The sequence below is a fragment of the Macrobrachium rosenbergii genome, chromosome 36 (genome assembly GCF_040412425.1).
Source record: "Macrobrachium rosenbergii isolate ZJJX-2024 chromosome 36, ASM4041242v1, whole genome shotgun sequence".
Lineage (NCBI taxonomy): Eukaryota > Metazoa > Arthropoda > Malacostraca > Decapoda > Palaemonidae > Macrobrachium > Macrobrachium rosenbergii.
This window is the reverse complement of record NC_089776.1, coordinates 6,385,824-6,410,417: the sequence shown is the minus strand read 5'-3', so window position 1 is coordinate 6,410,417 and position 24,594 is coordinate 6,385,824. Positions and strand designations below refer to the sequence as shown.

Here is a 24,594-nt window from a genome sequence, read left to right as displayed (position 1 = left end):
ACAGAAAGAGAAGATCCCACCTACTTATTGAAAAAATAAATTAATTAACAAATTAAAAAATATCTAAAAATGTATTGAAATGCAAGAATATTATCAGGGCAGTGATGCATCGCATCTTCGCCTGAACTTCTGAAGAAGTTCCAATTGTAAGACACCCTCAGTAGTAGGGGAGACCGTTCCACCGTCCAACGGTTTGAGGAGGAATTTCTGTGACGTAACTGACGGATCATTAAGGGTAACGGCGCGTGACGCGAAAAACGTCGCAGAGCAAGATTCACGCTGCAGGAGGAAAAGGGGCTAGAAAATCATTTTAAAAAGTGGCTTGCTGAAGAGATGGTTCGTGTGACGTATGCTGTGAGTAATGGGCGGTCAGACTCGATGACTGTTAGTTTTCAAATTGAGTGTTTATATATATATATATATATATATATATATATATATATATATATATATATATATATATATAATCACAAAAGATAATATACAACAACAATGTGTAGAGTTAACATTTACTTCTTTCAGTCCCTTGTAATTCATAGGAAAAAGACGAATTCGGATAAAGTGCATTACACGATCTTATGAATGTCCTTGTTAAAACCTTCACATTGTGGGTCATAATAATAATAATAATAATAATAATAATTAAAAAATACTCACAGTAGCGTGAGTCTTGAAATGGAGAAACAAATCCACAGTTATGTATGGGTACAAATATATTGAAAAATAAATCTCTAGAGAGAGCTTTCGGGAATCTGTTCGATTCCCCTTTTTGAAAAGGGGAATCGGGAGTCGAACAGATTCCCGACAGCTCTCTATAGAGAATTGTTTTTAAATATAGTTGTATCCGTACATTACTGTGGATTTGTTTCTCCAATAATAATAATAATAATAATAATAATAATGATGAATAATTATCTTTCGTTCCATTGTCCTGGTATGTGTAAAAGATGGATACCCAGTAATAATAATAATAAGAATAATAATAATAATAATGTTTCTGTAATAAAATTCCACAATTTATATAGTAAAACTGCAAAGACTGGAAAAAATATATACAAAACAGATTTGAACTTCTATAATTTAATAATTTATAATAAATAATAAAACCATTTTTCACGAGATTGTGAATTTCTTTGCTTTAGGAATAATAATAATAATAATAATAATAATAATAGTAATAACCTGTTGTTTAATTTTAATAATAATCAAACTTCTTCACATTGTGGGTAATAATAATAATAATAGTAATAATAATAATAATAATAATGATAATAATAATAATAATACCTTTTGTTCCCTGGGCCTGGTGAGTAAGGTGTATTAGACGAACGCAGCCCGCAGTCTTCGCGCGCGCGTGCTTACACTTTCACTGCTCTTTCATGACTGAGCCGACGATGACATGAATCCACTGGAGTCACTGTTTACAGTGGCGAGAGATTCTCGGGTCGTCAGATGGAGAAAGAAACGTCTTCCCGGTACGGGTTACGTCATCGTCAACGCGCTGTTGCGCTCTCTGATTTGACGACGCGCGGCGTCCCGCAGGGAGGTGTAGTAGAACCGTCAGTGCTCCTCATGCGGTACACTGCAGGCATTACTTACTGTTCTTTACAGCGTTCCTTCCTTAGGCCCCAAGCTGCAAACCCATTGCATTCCAGTGGCTGTACGTCAGTTCAGGTTACTTTTCTTCCATCTTGCTATCCTTAATCTTCTAATAATTGTTTCATAGTGCAACTGCGAGGTCATCTTCCTGTTATACTTTTCAAACCTTTTTATTGTCAGTTTCCACTTCAGCACTGATTGACATCATCATCATAGGTCCCAGCGCTTGGGCTTTGGCCTAATTTCTGTATTCTTGGGCCAGCTCTGTGAGAGCTGATAATCAGCTCAGTGGTCTGGTTAAACTATTTTAATAAAAATAAAAATATAATAATAATAATAGGCATTCTTTTCTTTGAAATGTTCTAAAACATGACCATGCTTTGCTTTGGCTTTTCAAGCATAAATTTCAGCGTATGATGCAACCGTTGAAAGGGAAATCTTTCGAAATGAAATTGTAATCTTCAGTTCTGAAATGAGAGGGTACGCCTGTCTCACTTTCCTCTTGGGTGAAGCAACTGGGAATTTTAGCTTCCAAGAACTGAACCAGTGGAATGAGTGAGGATTGAAAATTCCTCAAGAAGAAATGTAAATTGAATATATTCTATAAGACACGATATTTATCTCAGATACTGATAATTATTTTCCATATCATTCATACACAATAGGTGTAACTGAAATTTATTAGTTTTCATAGCTTTTTTTTTCGATGGGGGTTAGTGCCATCAGTGCACCTCACGTGGTACACTGTAGGCATTACTTAAGTGTCTTTGCAACGTCCCTTCGGCTCCTAGCTGCAACTTCTTTCATTCCCACTGTTCCTCCGTTCATATTCTGTCTTCCATCAGACTTTCCACCCTCTCTAACAAAAGTTTCATAGTGCAATCGCGAGGTTTTCCTCCTGTGACGCCTTTCAAACCGTACAGGCAATTTCCCTTTCTGGGCGAAATGACCTCATAAGTCCCAGTGCTTGGCCTTTGGCCTAAATGTCATGTTCCTTCCTTCTTTCCAACAATTTAAACCTGGTAGGAGGACTGTGGAATTCAGAGGTCATACTGACAAGGTTTTCTTGAAATCCTGTTCCCAGTAACATGATCAGAAAACTAATGATATTCTTGAGTCTTTCCTTACCAATGCTAAGTATGTTGGAATTTCAACAGCGGTACAGGAAGGAATGTTTCATGCAGCGTCATCTAAGAGCCCAGTACAGCCTTGGTAAATGACACAATTAAGACATACTGTACACGTACTGTACGTGTATCTTTTTTCCTAGTTGAAATAAAAGTGATACAAGGAATTGCGTGTCTGATACGCTGCGTATGTGGGTTAAACAAGCAAAACCAGTGCTCTGTACTGCCCTGAAATGGGAGACTGCAGTATGTGCAAAAATACAGATCTGAGAAAAATGGTAGATATTGCAGTTTTCCCTTGAGCCTTACTACTGATTTTGCAGATACTGCAGTTTTCCCTTGCCTTACTGCTAATTTTTTAGATACTGCAAATGGGACCCCCTAAACAAAGCATTGAAGAATCTTTCTGAAACTGCAGTCATTTGTGTATTAGTGTTTCACGAGCCCAATAGGTGGCATATCTCGATTTCGAAAATTTTTGCAGATACTGCAGTTTGCCATTTTAGGAGTGTGTCCCTTCGTTAGGCCCCTAGCTGCAACCCCTTTCATTCCTTTCACTGTACCTCCGTTCATATTCTCTTTCTTCCATCTTGCTTTCCTTAACCCTCTCCTAAGAATTGTTTCATAGTGCAACTGAGAGGTTTTCCTCCTGTTACACCTTTCAAAGCATGTTTTGGGTAGGACGCTTACGTGAACATTAATTTTATATTTGTTAACTTACGCTTATCTGTACCTTGGAAGGAAGGTGTGAAATGAAATTAACCTTTAGCATAAATAAATAATTTATTTCACGATATCTCCTTATTTACAGACACAGCAGTACGGTTTTTTTACAAAAATATGTATTTGAAATATACATGTGTGGATATAATTATATATAATATATATGTGTATAGATATATATATTATATATATATGTTAACGATTACAGTTTATAATTTATTTGATCTATCAAAATAATAACGGCAGGTTTCCTGATGCTTTCAACTTACCAAACTTTTATATATATTTAGAGATGATTCAAGTCCAGGTTTATTTTCGCACACTTGTTATCAGGACATTTTAAAAATCCATTTATGAAACATGTGCGGCAGGAGCACTAGCAGATCCAGGGGCGGGGCACCTGGGCACACCCCCCCTATGAAAAATAAGGACGAAATAATAATATTGAAGATGATAAAACATGAATGAGAAATATAAAAATGGGGAAAAATAATAATATTGAAGATGTCGATAATAACATGAATGAGAAATATAATGGAGTTTTCCTGGATCCGCTAGTATGCAGGAGGACTGATAATCTAAGCATTTTGAAGATGGGTTTTTTTTAGTTTTAATATGACCTTGTGGTGTTATCTGGAAGAATAGAAAAATATCTGTGAGACTACAAATAGAAAAGGAATTATTCATTATGAATGCTTTTTAAAACAACATAGAGCATGGTAGAGGGTATTTTAACTTGTGGAGTATTCTGTGGCATTGGTATTGAAGACCTTCAGTGACTGCGGTGCACTGATGCTTGGTTTGAATTTGAGGTTAATATATTAGTATGATTTTTATATATCTATAAATATATATATATATATATATATATATATATATATATATATATATATATATATTAATTAATTTATTTATTTATTTATTTATATATATATTGTATATGTATAAAAATTTATATTTATACATATATATATATATATATATATATATATATATATATATATATATATATATATATAATTGTATATATGTATATATAAATATATATGCACAATACATATATATACATAAATGTATATCTCTTTCCATACATATAGTTATCACATTCAAATCAAAGTTCTAATCTTATAACTGAACTCATCAGAATCCACTCAGCCACTCACCTGCACCATTCAGTTCGATCCAAATCCCTTTTTAAATCACTTTCAATCACAGAAATATAGTGTCGAGTATCTCCGGCGTCAGCGTTCGATGCGGGGCGGTGTCGTCGACCTCCGGAAGGGCAAAGACCCTCTCATTCATCGAGTAGAGGTAGGGCGCCGAAGGGCAGTCGAAGTTGTACCACCAGTCGCACACGAAGAAGGCCTGGTTGAAGATGGTGCCGTTCGGACAGAGGAAAGACGCCTGTCGGCCCTCCAGGTCGCAGTAGTGCCAGAGCTGGGAGAGTGGGATAGTAGGAAAGGGAGAGAGGTCGTTTTTTATTAGTTAGTGAATTGGTGTTGTGTGGTTTTAAAGGTTTGGGGTTGGTAGAGGTGTAAAATATGTATATATTTAATATATATATGACTGAAACAACTCTGTTAAAACAGAATTCCATCAAATATAAGGAGTCAATAAAAATGCCAAAATGTGGGGAAAATAAAGCTGTATTTCAGAGACCAAACTCTCTCTCTCCTCAGACAAACAGTGAATCATTATATGCCTGAGGAGAGAGACAGTTTGGTCTCTGAAATATAGCCTTTATTTTCCACAATATACATATATATGTGTGTATATATATATATATATATATATATATATATATATATATGTATATATATATATATATATGCGTGTGTGTATGTGTGTATTATATATATAAAGAAAATAAATGTTAAGTAATTATATACATATACTCTTGACCCTATTCTGCACAATATGTTCGGAGGCGTCTTTGAAGAGAAACCTAATTGAATCGTCGTTGGTCATTCGTGTTAATGTCTTTGCCGTTAGGTCGGTTGATCCAGCACTTGGTTAATTGGAGAACATGTTCCAAATCTGAAGATCAACCGCAAATGTAAATAACCTTTGCAATAACCTTTTTATGCAATGTAATGGTTGTGTGTGTGGTTTTAATGTTGTGGTTGTTTTGTAAACCTGTTTTTTTATTTATCTATTTAGTTCTGTAATTTTTTTATTTTTGTCTTGTATTTGTTTTTTTCTCTCTCTCTCTCTCTCTCTCTCTCTCTCTCTCTCTCTCTCTCTCTCTCTCTCTCTCTCTCTCTCTCTCTCTCTCTCTCTCATATCGAGGTCGTAAGCTGCTTTATTATATTTTTTATGTCTTGTAATTCATTTTGTGGTGATAAACAAACACGCCAAGATTATATATATATATATATATATATATATATATATATATATATATATATATATATATGTGTGTGTGTGTGTGTGTGTGTATGTATGTATGTATGTATGTATGCATGTAGATATATAACATGTATCTGTCTCTCAATCTGTACATACACTCATACATGCATACAGTACATATATATACAGTACATATACATACATACATACATACATATATATTACTTAAATGATGTGTATGTAAGCATATGTGTATATGTATACATGTGTGTGTGTTTTGTTTTTAATTCAACCATGACCCATTAAAAACCATTCTGGGCTGTGTAAGTGGCACCTCTTTGATCGGAAATATCTGTAAACTGGAAGACTGAATTTGATGTATCTAGACCCAATGCCTATGTTTTTCCATACATGACCATGGCTTCTTAATAAGTTACTACCTTAATACTATTCATCTTTCATTTTAATACATTTTTATATATTTATTAATTTATTAATTTATTTTTTCTTTGTTAATGAGTGGGATTGCCTCTTTCTGTATTTCCCATTACTTCCTCTTGCTTCTAATGAACACCATATTCTTTGGAAGCTTGAATTTCAAGTCAGTGGCCCCATTGGTGGCCTTGTTCCATATGAATAGGGTTCATCTTCTGAATAATAATAATAATAATAATAATAATAATAATAATATTCTGTTACTTCCTAGTGAACACCATAATATTCTTTGGAAGCTTGAAGAATTTCAAGTCAGTGGCCCCTTTGGTGGGCTGGTTCCATATGAATAGGGTTCATCTTCTGAATAATAATAATAATAATGTATACTGTAGCCTATATGTATATGTATGATGTATACATAAACATCTTATTACAAAATTGTATCATTCTACAATGCTGTTGGTTTTGTGTGTCCGCCAAAGAGAAAGTTCAGTTGCAAATCAATGAAACTTGCAGTACAGAAAACGAACGTGGCTCAGTTCACTGGAATAGCGCAGACTCAGTTATTTATGCCCTTTCCGCCCTGACAGTTTTGAAACACCTTGTACAAGGATTTTGTAACATTTGTAGATTATTATTATTATTATTATTATTATTATTATTATTATTATTATTATTATTATTATTATTATTATTATTCAGAAGATGAAGAACCCTATTCATATGAAACATGCCCACCAAAGGGGCCATTGACTTGAAATTCAAGCTCCAAAGAATATTATGGTGTTCATTGGGAAGAAGTAACAGAATATTATTATTATTATTATTATTATTATTATTATTATTATTATTATTATTATTATTATTATTATTATTAATTAAAGTCCAAATATACACTTTCCCGTTCCGGTAATTCCTACAAGAAAAATTATTTGAACTTATGATAGCACAAATGTCAATGTATGGTGGCGCTCTGAAGATTCACTTTGCATTTAGCGAGTTGTTAAGACTGCAACTTACTTTAGCGTAATAAACATTTCTATATTTTGTATCGAGTTTATCTTTATACTGTTTGATTAACATGTTAGTTTGATAAATACGAAATATTTAAGTAACAAACAAATCGAGGAACTTGGTCTTACTATTTTCTTGCCTATCACTTTTAGCTTTGCTCTGTAACTTTCGTGATGACGGTTGAATTGCCTAGATATATTTACGATTAACTGATGCTGAAGAAAAAAATATGGATATTGCGAATTGTCTGATTATTGCAATCTCTCTCTCTCTCTCTCTCTCTCTCTCTCTCTCTCTCTCTCTCTCTCTCTCTCTCTCTCTCTCTCTCTCTCTCTCTCTCTCTTTGATAAGTTGCATTTTTGTCGGGGACCAACATCATTCATCCAACCACCTCCTTTAGCGATAGTGCCGTCAGTGCGCCTCACGCGGTGCGCTGTAGGCATTCCTGGAGGTTCTTTGAAGCGTCCCTTTGACCCTAAGCTGCAACCCCTTTCATTTTTTTTTTCAATTCTTCGTACCGTAATTAATAAGGCCACTGATTGAAAGGGAATTTTAATTTGATATTTGTTACAGTCTCTCTCTCTCTCTCTCTCTCTCTCTCTCTCTCTCTCTCTCTCTCTCTCTCTCTCTCTCTCTCTCTCTCTCTCTTATACACTTTCACTTGTATTTTGTCATCTAAATTCGGCAAGTCATCACGATATTGAATGGCTCGTATGCTTTCCTCTCACTGTCTATCAGTGATCACAATTGGATCTTGTGTTTGTGTGTGTGTGTGTGTGTGTATCAAGTTCTGTAAAGGTTATGTTATTCCCACAGGCTGTGCAGAGACTCTCTCTCTCTCTCTCTCTCTCTCTCTCTCTCTCTCTCTCTCTCTCTCTCTCTCTCTCTCTCTCTCTCTTCTGTTTTTGCGTTGTACAGTTTTTTGTTGGGTTAATAGGCAATCACAGTATTGACTCTCCATGTATATGATTTATTACTACCTGTAAAATACAGAATGCGCATTACCTGGCAGCGTGCTTCCGTGTCTGCGTAGAATCCCGGCCACGGCATATTCGAGCAGTAGAAATTGGTGTATGGAACGGTGCTGATGATGGGATAGTCCAGTCCAGGCACTCCGGGCAGAGTCTCGACGAGAGCACTCAGAGAGGAAAGCCTTGGCAGGAGATAAGAGTACAGCGTCTGTCGTAGCATCGGCGGCAGTTGTATCGTAGACGGATCCACCCCGGCTGAGCTGTGGGATAAAAGGATTGAAACTCTTCGGGAATTGAGGAGTGAATGGTTAACTTTCCACTGACTTGAACCTGTACTCTGGAGGGGGCTAGACTGCACCGCAGGCATTACTAAAGGTTCTTTGCAGCGTCCTTTCGCCCCCCCCTAACTGCAACCCCTTTCATTCCTTTTACTGTACCTCCTTTTCATATTATCTTTCTTCCGTCTTGCTATCCACCCTCTCCTAACAATTATTTTAAAGTGTAAATGCGAGGTTTTCCTCTTGTTACACTTTTCAAACCTACCTATTCTCAATTTCCTTTCCAGCACTGAATGACCTCATAGGTCCCAGTGCTTGGTCTTTGGACTAAACTCTATATTCCCACTATATTCCCACTTGATGCACTGTAGGCATTTTTCAGGTTCTAGTTTTCTGTAAAAGAAAACTATTTGCCTGCTTTGTCTGTCCGTCCGCACTTTTTTTTCTGTCCGTGCCCAGATCTTAAAAACTACTGAGGCTAGAGGGCCTGCAAAGTGGTATGTTGATCATCCACCCTCCAGTCATCAAACATACCAAATTGCAGCCCTCTATCCCCAGTGGTTTTTATTTTATTCAAGGTCAAAGTTAGCCATAATCGTGCATCTGGCCACGATGTAGATTAGGCCACCACCTGGCCGTTGTTAAAGTTTCAAGGGCCGCGGCTCATACATCACTATACCGAGACCACCTACAGATAGATCTATTTTCGGTGGCCTTGATTATACGCTGTAGCGGCTGTACAGAAACTCGATTGCACTGAAGTTTTTTTTTCACTTGTTTAATGATCTGAAGTTACAGAAGAAGAAAATAACACCAAAAGGTAGACTTACGGGTTATTGCCGTCGCTGAAAGGTCCGAATTCAGAGTTGGAAGTTGGCTGACTGCCTCCTTCCAGGATGTCGGAATTGGTGCTCACCGGGGATGCATTCCGCTGGCCCTGTGGGCCTCTGGTCTCCCCGTTTCCTATGATGAAACCACCTCTCCTGTGGGAATTGGAAGAGCAGATCTCAGCAGTTGTAAATTAATATCGTGTAACTCGGTGGCTCTCAACATTGGGGCGGGGGGGGCGTCAGCAATTTCGAAGGGGGCGCGAGCCATAGGGAAAAATCAAAAATGATCTCATTCGTCATTCTCTTTCTTATGATGAAACCTCCTCTCCTGTGGGAATTGGAAGAGCAGATCTCAGCAGTTGTAAATTAATATCGTGTAACTCAGTGGCTCTCAACATTGGGGCGGGGGGCGTCAGCAATTTCGAAGGGGGCGCGAGCCATAGGGATAAATCAAAACTATCTAAGTTATTCTCTTTCCTATGATGAAACCGCCTCTCCTGTGGGAATTGGAAGAGCAAAAGTTGTAAAAAGTGGCTCTCAAATTTATCAAAGGGGCGCGAGCTAGGGAAAATCAAAATGATCTAATTCATTTCTTTCCTATGATGAAACCACCTCTCCTGTGGGAATTGGAAGAGCAGATCTCAGCAGTTGTAAATTAATATCGTTATAATCAGTGGCTCTCAACATTGGGGGGGGCGGGGGCGTCAGCAATTTCGAAGGGGCGCGAGGGAAAAAAAAAAAAATTATCTAATTCGTCATTCTCTTTCCTATGATGAAATCACCTCTCCTGTGGGCATTGGAAGAGCAGATCTCATTAGTTGTAAGTTTGTATCATGTAAAATCACGGAAAGCAATTTCGCGAGCCATAGGGAAAAATCAAAAATGATCTAATTCGTTATTCTCTTTCCTATGATGAAACCACCTCTCCTGTGGGAATTGGAAGAGCAGATCTCAACAGTTGTAAATTAATATCATGTAGCTTAGTGGTTCTCACGGAGGGGGGGTCAGCAATTTCCAAGGGGGCCGGGAGCCCTGGGGAAAAAATAAAACATTCTTTAATTCGTTATTCTCTTAAGAAGAGTCGCTCAAAAGCAGTGTCAATTATCTCACCCTTTCTCTTTCTTTTTTTCCAATTTCCTTTAAATCTGGGAGGGAATTTTACTCATAGATGCAATGGGGAGTTGGGGGGGAACGCGTGACCAACTCTTAGAGGGGGCGTGGTAATAAAAAGGTTAAGAACCACTGATGGAGCTGAAATAGAAGATGAGATGTACTTTTCAAGTTTTATTTCTTTAATTAGTAGTGTGTTATTAAGTTCACTTCAAACCTTATAAATAATTTGTGCAGCTCATCATTGTACTTTAGGACTGATATGAAACTTATAATTGTATGAGGAAATTTCATGTTTATATATATTATATATAAAGAAGATAAAACGCCCATAAAAAAAACTATTTATACGTTGCAACCATATATTTCTGACACTACTTCTGTTTTCTGTTCACTGGCAAAATATTTTACCAGTGAACTGGGACACAGAAGAAGTGGCTGAAATATATGTTTGCAACGTTCAAATAATGTTTTATGGGCCTTTTATCTTCATATTATACCGTTGGATTACAGTAAAAGACATTATATATATATATATATATATATATATATATATATATATATATATATATATATATATATATATATATATATAATTGTAAAATTTTATAGCCACTGATAACAATAGTAACAAGGAAACCGCAGGTAAATTCCGTTCAATGGCATTCTTCCCATCCTTATAACATAGTCATAGAAAACGGTATAATGGCGTTCAGTCATGTGGGGTAACTTAGCTAAAGCTAAGGTCCAGTTAAAGCTGTCGCATAGACGTGTAATGTCGATTATTTCTTCTTGTAACCTGAGAAAAATAAGTATTTGGCGGTTAAGTATACATCAATATTCCTAATGCCCTCATGACAGAATTGAAATGCTATCAATATTCCTAGTGCCCTCATGACTGAATTGAAATGCTATCAATATTCCAAATGCCCTCATGACAATTGAAATGCTATCAATATTCCTAGTGCCCTCAGGACTGAATTGAAATGCTATCAGTATTCCTAATGCCCTCATGACTGAATTGAAATGCTATCAATATTCCTGGTGCCCTCATGACTGAATTGAAATGCTATCAATATTCCTAATGCCCTCATGACCGAATTGAAATGCTATCAATATTCCTAGTGCCCTCATGACTGAATTGAAATGCTATCAATATTCCAAATGCCCTCATGACTGAATTGAAATGCTATCAATATTCCTAATGCCCTCATGACTGAATTGAAATGCTTTCAATATTCCTAATGCCCTCATGACTGAATTGAAGCACTACAAAGCACGTGTGCTTTATAATTTATTGCCTTTTATGCCTGTCATTTGCACAGGAAGCGCATTGCTGTGATTTTTGGCAGTCTAGTGGCCCCCCTGGACAAATACTGAAAATTGTTCCACTAGTACCTATAATCCTTTTAGTTTTCTGAAAAGAAAGCTTTTGTGCCGGCTTTGTCTGTCCGTCCACACTTTTTTCTGTCCGCCCTCAGATCTTAAAAACTACTGAGGCTAGAGGGTTGCAAACTGGTATGTTGATCATCCACCCTCCAATCCTCAAACATACCAAATTGCAGCCCTCAAGCCTCTGTAGTTTTATTTTAATTCCTAGATTGGAGAATATCCAGCATAATCATTATGAAAGTGAAACCACTTACCTTTGTTGCTGAGTAAGAGCCACAAGTGTCAGGAAGTTTATGACAATCGAAGGATCAAAAGGTTCTGCAGGCTCGTTTTCAGACCTGCTGCTGCTGCTGCTGGAACCCGCACCCATGATACCTCCAATCAGTCGAGATTCTAAAATTCTCATGAGATGCCCTATGCCATTTCTGATGTCCCCTTGCGTCCCTGCAGAATCCCTAGGAAGAAACCCTTGTCCACGCGTCCTGGGACGCTGTCTGCTTGAGCCCCGCCTGCCAGTCATGAAGGCAGTTCCTGGGCTGCTCTGAATCTGGGTGAAATCTGCCCCTCTGATCCCTGAACCCTGTGGTCCACCGAATGCTGTGTCAATGGCAACTCTTGGGAAGGATACTTGTGATGTTGGGGAAGTGAATACACTGTGGCTTGGTCTTGTGCCACTGGGTGGTGGTCTGGGTCTTTCAGGCGAGGCTCGACTTCTGGACCCCCCAGGGCTGCTGGTAGCACTGGAAGAGCCACCAGGACTGGACTGTGAGATCGATGGAAACCCCGGGAGGGAGGTGAAGGTCACTGGAATAGGGTGAGAATCAATTCGCAGGAACCCAGATTTGATGCCACTTGGCTCCTCTCCAGCTCTTCTTTCCGATTTGGTCACAACTTCGCCAATGACTATTCTGCTCTTGGCGCCTCTGTCGTTTCTGGTGTCTGTGGGACGGTCCTCTGAACCAGTGCTGTCAGTCACGACTGGAGCAGTGTTGGTGGGCATCACCAGAAACCCAGACTGGTGGTGTTCTTTGTGTGTCTCTGAACTCTTTGTATTTTGACCCAGTGATTTCTTGAACTTTTCAAATTGTTGCCTCATGATTCTTGCCAGTTCCTTTTTATTTGTGCTTTGTGTTTGATTAGTTTTCTCGGTCGCTTTCAAGCCAAGAACCAACTGATTTTCCTGTGCCGTTGCTGTATTTTGGGAACGAGGTGCTTCCTGCGTTCCAACTTTGAGGCTTTCAAAGTTTTGGAATCGTGACATTTCAGCAGAATTGAAGAACTTACTGGTGAAAGAGTCCACTTGTGAATTCGTGAACCCGGTGGTGATGGTCAGTCCTGTGGAGATAAACAATAATGAATTTAGATATAAAATGTTCAGTTTTATTTATTTTTTAATTTGTTAATTTATGTGTTTTTCTAATGACTTATCTCCTCTTTCTGTATTTCCCTTTACCTTTTGTTACTTCTTTCGAATGAACACTAAAATATTCTTTGGAAGCTTCTTGAGTTACAATTCAGTGGCCCCTGTGGTGGGCTTGTTCCATATGAATATGGTTCATCTTCTGAATAATAATAATAATAATAATAATACTGTTACATCTTTCAAATGATCACCATATTCTTTGGAAGCTTGAATTTCAAGTCAGTGGCCCCTTTGGTAGGCTTCTTCCATATGAATAATGTCATCTTCTGAATAAGAATAATAATAATAATAATAATAATAATAATAATAATAATAATAATAATAATAATAATAATAATACTGTTACATCTTTCAAATGATCACCATAACATTCTTTGGAAGCTTGAACTTCAAGTCAGTGGCCCCTTTGGTAGACTTGTTCCATATGAATTGGGTTCACCTGAATAATAATAATAATAATAATAATAATAATAATAATAATAATCTGTTATTTCTTTCAAATGATCACCATAACATTCTTTGTAAGAATGTTATGGTGATCATTTGCCTTATAGGAAGAGTATGCTCTACTGGTGTTTAAATTTAGAGTGAGTTAGTTTTGAGAATTCAATAGTTATGGATTGTTTTATTTTTTATGTAATATATGTGGAAGGAGGGGAGCAGTGCTGTAAAATATAATTAATGGTAAATTTCTCTCAGTATCCAAGCCAGTCGTCTCCCTGTAGTGGGGTGAGGTGCACTGTAGGCATTAATTTAAGGTTCTTTACTCTACAGCGTCCCATCGGCCCCTAGCTGCAACCCCTTTCATTTCCCTTGCTATACTTCCGTTCATACTATCTTTCTTCCATCTTACCTTCCCTAACCTTCTCCTATCAATTGATTCATAGTGCAACTGCTGAGGTTTTCCTCCTGTTACGCCTTTCAAACAGTTTTACTCTCGTAGGTCCCAGCGCTTGGCCTGTGGCCTAAATTGTACATTCCATTCCATTCTAGCAATAAGTAGTTTTCAGAAAATTTTTTCTTAGTGTATGTTAATTGTTCAGTTTAAGGAACATGAATCTCTCTCTCTCTCTCTCTCTCTCTCTCTCTCTCCCTCTCTCTCTCTCTCTCTCTCTCTCTCTCTCTCTCTCTCTCTCTCTCTCTCTCTCTCTCTCTCTCTCTCTCTCCTTTCATGCAAGTAACAAGGTTCCTTTTTTTTTTTTCATTTACATTTCTGGATCGATTCGACATTTTCCTTGAGACGGCGGTTTCTCTGAAACTGAAACGCTAATTTATTCGTATTTCCGTTGACAGACCTTGAAACCTTGACTGCATTTATAGACAGATTTTTTTTGTTTTTCATTAATTAACGATTATTTATTGTAGAGTATTCGAGATTTCCCCTGCATGGGTCTTTGTATTTATTATTATTATTTATTATTATTATTATTATTATTATTATTATTATTATTATTATTATTATTCAGATGATGAACCTATTCAAATGGAACAAGCCCACCATAGAGGCCACTGACTTGAAATTCAAGTTTCCAAAGAATATAGTGTTTAATTATTATTATTATTATTATTATTATTATTATTATTATTATTATTATTATTATTATTATTAGGATGACTCCTATTCATATGGAACAAGCCCACCACAGGGGCCATTGACTGGAAATTCAAGCTTCCAGAGAATATTACGGTGCTCATTAGAAAGAAGTAACAGAAGGTAAAGGAAAATACATTTTGATCTTAACTTGGTGTTTAGAGCAGTCGAGAGTTCCCTCTATGGCTTCTTATTCTTTCATGGTTCACTGAGAAAACCTCATAGTATATTTTCCTACCCCACGTCAGAACGATCAGAAAGAACGCTTTGAAGCCAAGTGAAATTGAATGGCGTGTAGTTTCACCCCCGTGACGATCGAACGTAAGCATCTATCTAAGTGTTTGGGCGTGTCACCTTGGCACACTTAAAAGTGTGTTCATGCGTCCGCTTCTTGTATATTCGTGGAACTTCTTATACTTCTTGTGACCTCCCTTCCTGCCACCCCCTCAACTGACCTAACGGCCCCCTCTCATTGCTCAGTGCCTCACATGTAGAGGAACCTCGACACTGACCTTGGTCAGGTAGACGCTGGCTACGGGTGTGGGCCGCAAGTCGATAATGATCGGCGTACCGTAGGGCGCTTTTCGGGTCCCAGTTTGTTTTGCTTCTTTTTTGTTCCTCGTTGGGAATGATTTATCCGCATTCTAGTCCTTACATTTTTATTTATATTTTACATCAATTATAAGTTTTTATTTAGATTTTTTACTTTTATCTGCATTCTGATAGCTTACATTTTATGTCAGTTACAAATATTGATTTAGATTATTTAGTTTTATAAGCTCTAGTATCTTACATTTTGTATCATTTAAAAGCTTTTTATGTATTTATGTATATATATATATATATATATATATATATATATATATATATATATATATATATATATATATATATATATATATATATATATATATATATATATATATATATATACATATATATACCATATGATGACAACTGAGTCCAATAGTTTCATTACAGTTATCCTCTTACACTAATCTTTCGCATCCTTGGATTCTCTCTCTCTCTCTCTCTCTCTCTCTCTCTCTCTCTCTCTCTCTCTCTCTCTCTCTCTCTCTCTCTCTCTCGTCGGACTGGTTTTTGTGGGCACGCAAAAAATACGTATAATTTCTATCAGGGAGTTTCTTACCCGCCATAAATATTCAGCATTCTTACGTGTAGACGATTTTGTATAACTGTAGAGACGCAGAAAATAAATGTTAAAAAATATATAAAAATCAATTATATATATACGAGAGTGGCCAAAATTCCGTAGGAACATGGGCACGGCTTCTACTGGGTATTCTGAAGGAAGTGCCCTGGTAACTGGCCTTATTTTTTTACTTCAGTGCCTCCGTCAGCTCTTGTGTATTTTGAACGTCCATTCACAAGGCCGCCAAGAGGCTACATTCTATTCCACTTGGCTCCTGGGTGGTTCCTTGTATGAAATGGTACTTGTTTCATTTACTCGTTTCGTGTTCAGAAAATAGAAAATAGTCAGTGTTAGTCACATCCGTACCTCGTAATTTTTCTAATGACGTCCACCTTCAAAGTTGAAATAGTTGGTGGTGGGGATTGTCTCCGTAAGATATCTTGAGGGGATTGTCTCCGTAAGATATCTTGAGAATGAAGTTATTATTAATTATTATTATTATTCAAAATTATATTATTCACTATCCACCACAGGGGCCATTGACTTGAAATTATTGGTGTTATTAGTCACAGAAGGTATTATTATTATTATTATTATTATTATTATTATTATTATTATTATTATTATTATTATTATTATTATTATTATTATTATTCAAAAGATATTGGCATGGCACAAGTCCACCACAGGGGCCATTGACTTGAAATTCAAGCTTCCAAAGAATATGGTGTTCATTAGAAAGAAGTCACAGAAGGCATTATTATTATTATTATTATTATTATTATTATTATTATTATTATTATTATTATTTATTATTTATTCAGAAGATGAACCCTATTCATATGGAACAAGTCCACCACAGGGCTCTAGGCTTGAGATTATGGTTTCCAAAGAATATTATGGTGTTCATTAGGAAAAATAAGAGGAAGTAAAGGGAAATACAGAAAGAAGATATCTCACTTATTAAAAAGAAAACAAATTAAATATATAAAAATTTAAGTAAATTATTCAATTACAAGAAGAATAGTATTAGGGTAGCAATGCATTGCATCTTCGCTTGAACTTCTGAAGAAGTTCCAGTTGCAGACATCCTCAGTAGGGGAGGCTGTTCCACAGTCCAGAGGTGTGAGGAGGAATAAAGGACCTCTGGAACTTTGGAGAAGTTCGACAGCGGGGCAAAACAATTACTGCATATTGGTGTTGCTGCTGTTCAGTTTAAGGTGACGAAACTTGGCTTCTGTTTATCAGGAGATGTGGAAATGATTCAGCTTTTGAGAGGAAAGGGCAGAGTTGAAGATTTTGTTGCCATGGGAAGCATCTAGACTCCCACGCCCAGTATGGTGGGGTAGTGCCGTCGATGCATAACCTGCGGTGCACTGTAGACATTACTTGAGGTTCTTTGCAGCGTCCCTTCGACCCCTAGCTACTGCAGACCCTTATTTTACTGTACCTACGTTCATATTCTCTTTCTTCCATCTTATTTTCCACCCTCTCCTGACAATTGATTCATAGTGCAACTGCGAGGTTTTCCTCTTGTTACGCCTTTCAAACCTTTTTACTCTCAATTGCCATTCCAGCTCAGAATGACCTCATCATAATATAGGTCCCAGCGCTTGGGCCTTTAGTCCTAAATTCTATATTCTGTTCTGTTCTTGAGTCCCAGAAAGCAGCCTACTTAGGAATGTCACCCAAACGCACAAAAACATTGATTTTTGCCACTTCAGAAAAGTCCTTCCAACAGCCAGCTACATATTTAGGGAGCCTAGATCAAGGTAATTATGGCTCGAATCTTGTGTTTAGAAACTGGTTCTGTAACATTTTATACTCCGGTGTCCCTTCTCTATCTCAGCTACCAAAATTGAAAGGAGAATGTGTTTTCACTCTTGAAATTCTTCAATTATCGTTATCTCAGAAATGATGGAACAAATCTTGGTGAACTGCAAAATACTCCCTTTGTATAACAGCTGTTTTTTACTTAGAATCATTTAGAAAAGTCTTAGTATATACTCTTTCTATCTGAGTGGGGATTAATTGATAGTAAAGGGTCTTGTTATAGAATGTTGATGAGATTTATCTAAAGATTGAATATATATAGTTCAGTTTTTGAACTGCATTATGTAACAATGAATTTTGTGACTAAACTTTCTAGACATTGTGTGTATGTTTGGTTAATGTTTATATATTGAAATAAAAATTGACAAATACTTATTTGGTTTTAGTCAAATACTTATTTGGTTTTAGTTTTCTGTAAAAGAAAACTATTGTGCCGGCTTTGTCTGTCCGTCCGCACTTTTTCTGTCCGCCCTCAGATCTTTAAAACTAACATAACAGATTGCAGCCGTCTAGCCTCAGTAGTTTTTATTGTATTTAAGGTTAAAGTTAGCCATAATCGTGCTTCTGGCAACGATATAGGACAGAACACCACCGGGCCGTGGTTAAAGTTTCATGGGCCGCGGCTCATACAGCACTATACAGAGACCACAGAAAACTTGATTGCGCTGAAGAAACTTCGGCACATTTTTTACTTGTTTGTTATTTGTATTTTTGAATGAGGATTAGTAAATATTAAACATTCATTCATTGACAGTGAGATTTACCCTAAGATTTACTTTTTATAGTCCAGTTCGCAAACTTTATTATAACAATTATTTTTATTAGTAATGTTTTAACGTATGTGGTTAATATTTATATACTGATATAAACATTGGCAAAATGTTTATTTGTTTTTTGTTGTTTTGGGAACGCCTACTTCCTTTCAAAGTCAGAACATCAAATTGTTTATTATTTTTTCCAAAAAAAAAAAAAAATCCCATAGAGGGGTAATGTGCCGTCCGTGCACCTCATGCGGTGCACTGTAGGCATTACTTAAGGTTCTTTGCAATGTCCCTTCCTTAGGCCCCTAGCTGCTACAACCCCTTTCGTTCCTTTTACTGTACCTCCTTTCATAGTCTCTTTCTTCCATCTTACTTTCCTCAAAATATTCAAAAACAAAAAAACCTGTTTGTAATATTTTCAACATATACTGTATATGTATATGTATATATATATATATATATATATATATATATATATATATATATATATATATATATATATATATATATATATATATATATATTATAAGTTATTTTAACAGTATTATTAGTTTCCTTAATTAGAAAAATAATGAAACAATGACACACCATCACATGACTGGCATTCATCCGTTTATTATTATTATTATTATTATTATTATTATTATTATTATTATTATTATTATTATTATTTATGAATTATTCATATGGAACAAGATGAGCCACTGTGGCCATTATTATTATTATTATTATTATTATTATTATTATTATTATTATTCAGAAGGTGAACCCCGTTCATATGGAACAAGCCCACCACTGTGGCCATTATTATTATTATTATTATTATTATTATTATTATTATTATTATTATTATTATTATTAAGACGAACCCTATTCATATGGAACAAGCCCACCACCACAGGAGCCATTGACTTGAAATTCAAGAACTTCCAAAGAATATTCAGGTATTCATTCGAAAGAAGGAACAGAAAGCAAATTAAAGTACAGAAAAAGGAGACCAATTATTAGCAAAACAAGTAAATTGACAAATAAAATAAACGAACAAACAAAAATATGAGTGAAATTGAAAATATGAGTAAAATATCACCTGTCATTTGGAAACAGTGAATCCGAACCACTCGTTTTTATGTTTCTTTTTTTATTTTTATTTTTTATTTTTTTTTTTTTCGTCTTTTACGTAAACACTGATGAGGAGGTGTTCGAAAGTCTTCGCTTTTGTATTTTACGTAGTAATATCATTTATTATATAATGTAATTGGGGATTTTCATTACACAAACTTTTTTCCACGAGATTGTGAATTTCTTATCCTATTATTATTATTATTATTATATTATTATTATTATTATTATTATTATTATTGTTATTATTATTATTATTATTATTATTATTATTATTATTATTATTAATTATTATTATTAAAAACCATTGAGTTGATTATCAGCTCTCATATCTGTGGACTTCAAAGAGAATTGAGTAAAGTTGTCTGTGATTGAGGGACTTCGTTGACGTCGTGGACTTCCAAAGGAGGTGTACAATGCGAGGGAGGGACTCCGTGGACTTCAAAGGGAAGTGTACAAAGTTGTCTGTGAGGGAGGGAGGGAGGAGAGTCATAGCCGCCGCCGCCGCCGCCCCTGGAATGACAAAAACTGGCCGCCTTTTGAAACCAGGTCACGGGCGCCAACGCCTTTATTTACGTGTCTCCCTCCTCCTCCTCCTCCTCCTCCTCCTCCTCCTCCTCCTCCTCCTCGTGGACGGCCGGACTTAAGAGAGTCTTAGGTAGGTCCAGAGTAGGTCTTTTTTTTGGGGGGCTGATTCTGGCTTGGCCACTTGTTGCTTCTATGTGCTCAAGTTTTTAACTCATTTTTTATGGCTGTTGTTTCTGCGTCTGGTAGCCTTTTTCGTGTTGGTTTAAGCTTGAGTGGTGTGTGTGTGTGTATGTGTATATGTATGTATGTATGTATTTATATTTATATTATATTTATATAATATGTAATATATAAATATCATATATAATGATTATTTATTTTAACCCCCTTATGTGTGTGTATGTATATGTATATATATATATATATATATATATATATATATATATATATATATATATATATATATATATATATATATATATTATATATATATATATATACACTATAATGATTATTCATTTTAACCCCTTATGTCAACTCTGTGAAAACTCCCTGTGTATAAACTTACACACACACACACACACACACACACACACACACAAACACTCACATATATATACATATATATATTTATATATATACTTGCATCCATACATGCTTGTTAGTATACTATTTCCAATTCTTTTAGGCATTTTCTCCCAATCTGCCAGACGTACTTGATTGGAAGAGGCCCCGTTTACTCCTTTTGTTAATCCTCACCCTTAGGTACAATAATAATCCTTTTTTGATGCTGTTCTCCAATACATCCATTTTAAAACTCTGCAGGTATCTGGACTATAAGATTATTTACAAGAGGGATCAATACAAAGACTATAAGATTATTTACAAAAGGGATCAATACAAAGACTGCAAAATATTATGACTTTTGGACCATCGACGGATGGTCTCTTGTTAGTCATTTTTTCAGAAGTTGTATTTCAACAGAGATCTTTCACATATCTCAACAGAAGTCTTTCACATATTTCAACAGAGATCTTTCACATTCACAATTGATCCCTGATCCAGTTTCCCTGCCTAGAGCAACCAGATTCGCTGAACAGCAGAAGCACCAATGTCCAGTAAATGTTTTGCCTCGCTGTCGAACTTCTGCGAAGTTCCAGAGGTCCTTTATTCCCCCTCAGACCATTGGACTGTGGAACAACCTCCCTTCAGAGGATATCGTGCAATTGGAACTTCGGAAGTTCAAGCGAAAATGCAATGCTTTACTGTCCTAATACTATTCTTCATGCATTTTGATACATTTTTATCTATTTATCTATTTTTTTTTTAGATAAGTGGGATCTCTTCTTTCTGTATTTTACTTTACTTCCTGTTACTTCTTCCTAATGAACACCATAACTTTCTTTGGAAGCTTGGATTTCAAGTCAGTGGCCCCTTTGGTGGCCTTATTCCATATGAATAGGGTCCATCTACTGATTAATAATAATAATAATAGTAATACGTTCAGTTACTTCTTTATAATAAACACTATTCTTTGGAAGCTTGGATTTCAAGTCAGTGGCCCCTTTGGTGGGCTTGTTCCATATGAATAGGGTCCATCTACTGAATAATAATAATAATAATAATAATAATAATAATAATAATAATAATAATAATAATAATACCTTCAGTTACTTCTTTCTGATAAACACTATTCTTTGGAAGGTTGAATTTCCAGTCAGTGGCCCCCTTGGTGGGCTGGTTCCATATGAATAGGTTTCATCTAGTGAATAATAATAATCCCTGACAAGTGGGGATTCAAGTGAGGCTCTCGAAAGTAATGTAGACTACTCTAGTTATGTACCGACCAAGTCCGGTTTCTGAAATTAGGAAAAAGGGAACTGACCGGCCCTTATAAAAAAAAAAGAGAGAGAGAGAGAGAGACAGGCCTCTGCCCAGATCAGGAGAACCACTTCAGATTTACGTAACCGTGGCGGGGTTTTTAGGCGTAGCAGAAGCCGTTAAGAAAAGGAGTTTATTTGGAAGGTGATGACATAGTCAGTAGTTAGCACCACCTGAAAAGTAGCGAGAGTGTAGATAGAAGTAGTGGAATTAGAGGTGATTAGTGAAGAAGTGTAAATATAGATTTAGAGAAAATTATGTATATATATACATACATATATACTGTATATATATATATATATATATATATATATATATATATATATATATATATATATATATATATATTTGGATAAACGACCAAAGAGAGAGAGAGAGAGAGAGAGATTTAAAATGTCAGGCACAGTGGAATGGTTCTTATCTCATACAATTGTTTCCTCTCTCTCTCTCTCTCTCTCTCTCTCTCTCTCTCTCTCTCTCTCTCTCTCATGTTTGAGTACTATATATATATATATATATATATATGTTTGAGTATATATATGTATATATATGTATATATATATATATATATATATATATATATATATATATATATATATATATATATATATATATATATATATATATATATATATATATATATATAGGGTAACGAAGAAGTGTGGACGAATTGAATGACAAATATTAGTTGAAATTGAAAGTACCTACATCTATTGAAGTAAAGAAATGAATACTCGTCTCCTGATGCCCAGTTGACGGTAACCAGTCAAATGAATCGATTTAAACCAATCAAATTATTCAATTTATGAATTGCAATACCCATTATGGGCAGTCTTATGAATGTGTTTCGCTGTATCATTATTGTTGTAGTTCTTGCATCATTGCAATTGGAACTTCAGAAGTTCAAGCTAAGATGCAATGCATTTCTACCCTAATGTTTTTCTCCTTGCATTTTAATACATTTTTATCTGTTTATTAATTAACTAATTTGTTTTTTAATAAGTGAGATCTTTTTCTGTATTTCTCTTTACCGTCTCTTAGTTCTTCCTAATGAACACCATAATATTCTTTTGAAGTTTGAATTTCAAGGCAGTGGTCCCTTTGGTGGGCTTGTTCTATATGAATAGGTTTCATCATATTTTGGATAATAATAATAATAATAATAATAATAATAATAATGATTCAGATTCCGTTTGAGTATACATGGAAACGTTGTGGGTTTCTTAACTCAGTTATTAAAAATACTTGCTCTCAACAAATCTATTTAATGGTAATAAAATCAAGATGGCATATTATTGTGTCATGATGTTTGATGTTTGGTAAACCTCATTCTCTCCTGTAGGGGGGTATAGTGCCGTTAGTACAACCCCCTTTCATTCCTTTTTACTGTACCTCCGTCCATATTCTCTTTTTTCCTCCTGTTACACCTGTCAAACCTTCATACTGTCAGTTTCCGTTTCAGCGCTGAATGACCTCGTCATCATAGGTCCCAGCGCTTGGCTTTTGGTCTAAATTTTATATTCCATTCCATTCTACATATCGTTCTCTATTGTACTATGTGGAGGTTAGGTCACTGAAAATAAGCATTAAAGAATAACCAGAATTTGTAATAGATAATGAATATTTCCATCCTAAAATGTACATTAACAAAATTGAAAGAATGGTTGGTAATTTTTCCTTACCTATGAGAGTAGAGATGAGTACAAGCATCTTGGAAGATCGGCAACATTTAGCGTCACTCCTAATTGATATTTTATTTTATTCCACTATATTCTCTTCCCGATTATCCCAACGCTTTCCTGTTAGGCGTCTTGTTAAAATAAATATCTTGCTTTATCACCGTATCATAGTCGAACTCCGTTTCCGAAACTTCATTCATCAGAACGCGAACTGAATTTATCATTCGCCATCACACCAGTCATGTTTTAAATCGTAATTTCGGCAGTGGCGCGAAGCACTTTCATCCCGCCGAAATGAGATCGGCAAACTCCACCGTCCGCTAACGAGAAGAAGATCACAAAACGAGCGCTTGTTTACAAACGTGCCCGCAAAACAGTCGCGCATCGAAATGCGCGCCCCGACCTACACTGGAGGAGTGCTCCAGATACTCACACACACACACACACAGACCTGGCTTTGCACTGGGACACGGGTACTCCTCACAGACACGGACCTGGCTGGCTTTGCACTGGGGCATGGGTGCACCCCGAAACTCGCGTGACCTGTTGTTTGTGACAGGACGGGGCGTTGGGGGTGGTTGGTCCAGGTGCCCCTGATGTTCTATCTCGACCAGACCAGACCAGAGTGACCTTTTGTAAGGTCTCCTCTACTCTTACAGTGCTGCTGCCGCCTGCTGCCCGCTGCTGCGTGCTGCCACACCCAGCTGCTCGCATTCACAGCTGATGAAAGAGAGATTCGTGTTGCGGGCCGGCTGCAAACACATCATTTTAAGTGTTGCTAGGGCCTTTTTGCTGTAC

General features: G+C 36.2%; 2 protein-coding genes across 2 annotated transcripts in view; one reads left to right on the top strand and one right to left on the bottom strand.

Moving 5' to 3' along the window:
* Positions 1-24,594, top strand: part of LOC136856578 (RING finger protein 17-like) — a 122,303-nt gene that overhangs the window by 72,304 nt on the left and 25,405 nt on the right. The window lies entirely within an intron of this gene.
* LOC136856462 (uncharacterized) lies at positions 3,943-24,501 on the bottom strand. The gene is made up of 6 exons (XM_067134334.1): positions 23,800-24,501; positions 12,083-13,163; positions 9,327-9,479; positions 8,253-8,478; positions 4,613-4,886; positions 3,943-4,082 (listed from the first exon to the last, which is right to left on the bottom strand). The coding sequence occupies exons 1-5, from the start codon at positions 23,825-23,827 to the stop codon at positions 4,659-4,661; spliced, it is 1,716 nt and encodes a 571-aa protein (XP_066990435.1). The 5' UTR covers positions 23,828-24,501; the 3' UTR covers positions 3,943-4,082; positions 4,613-4,658.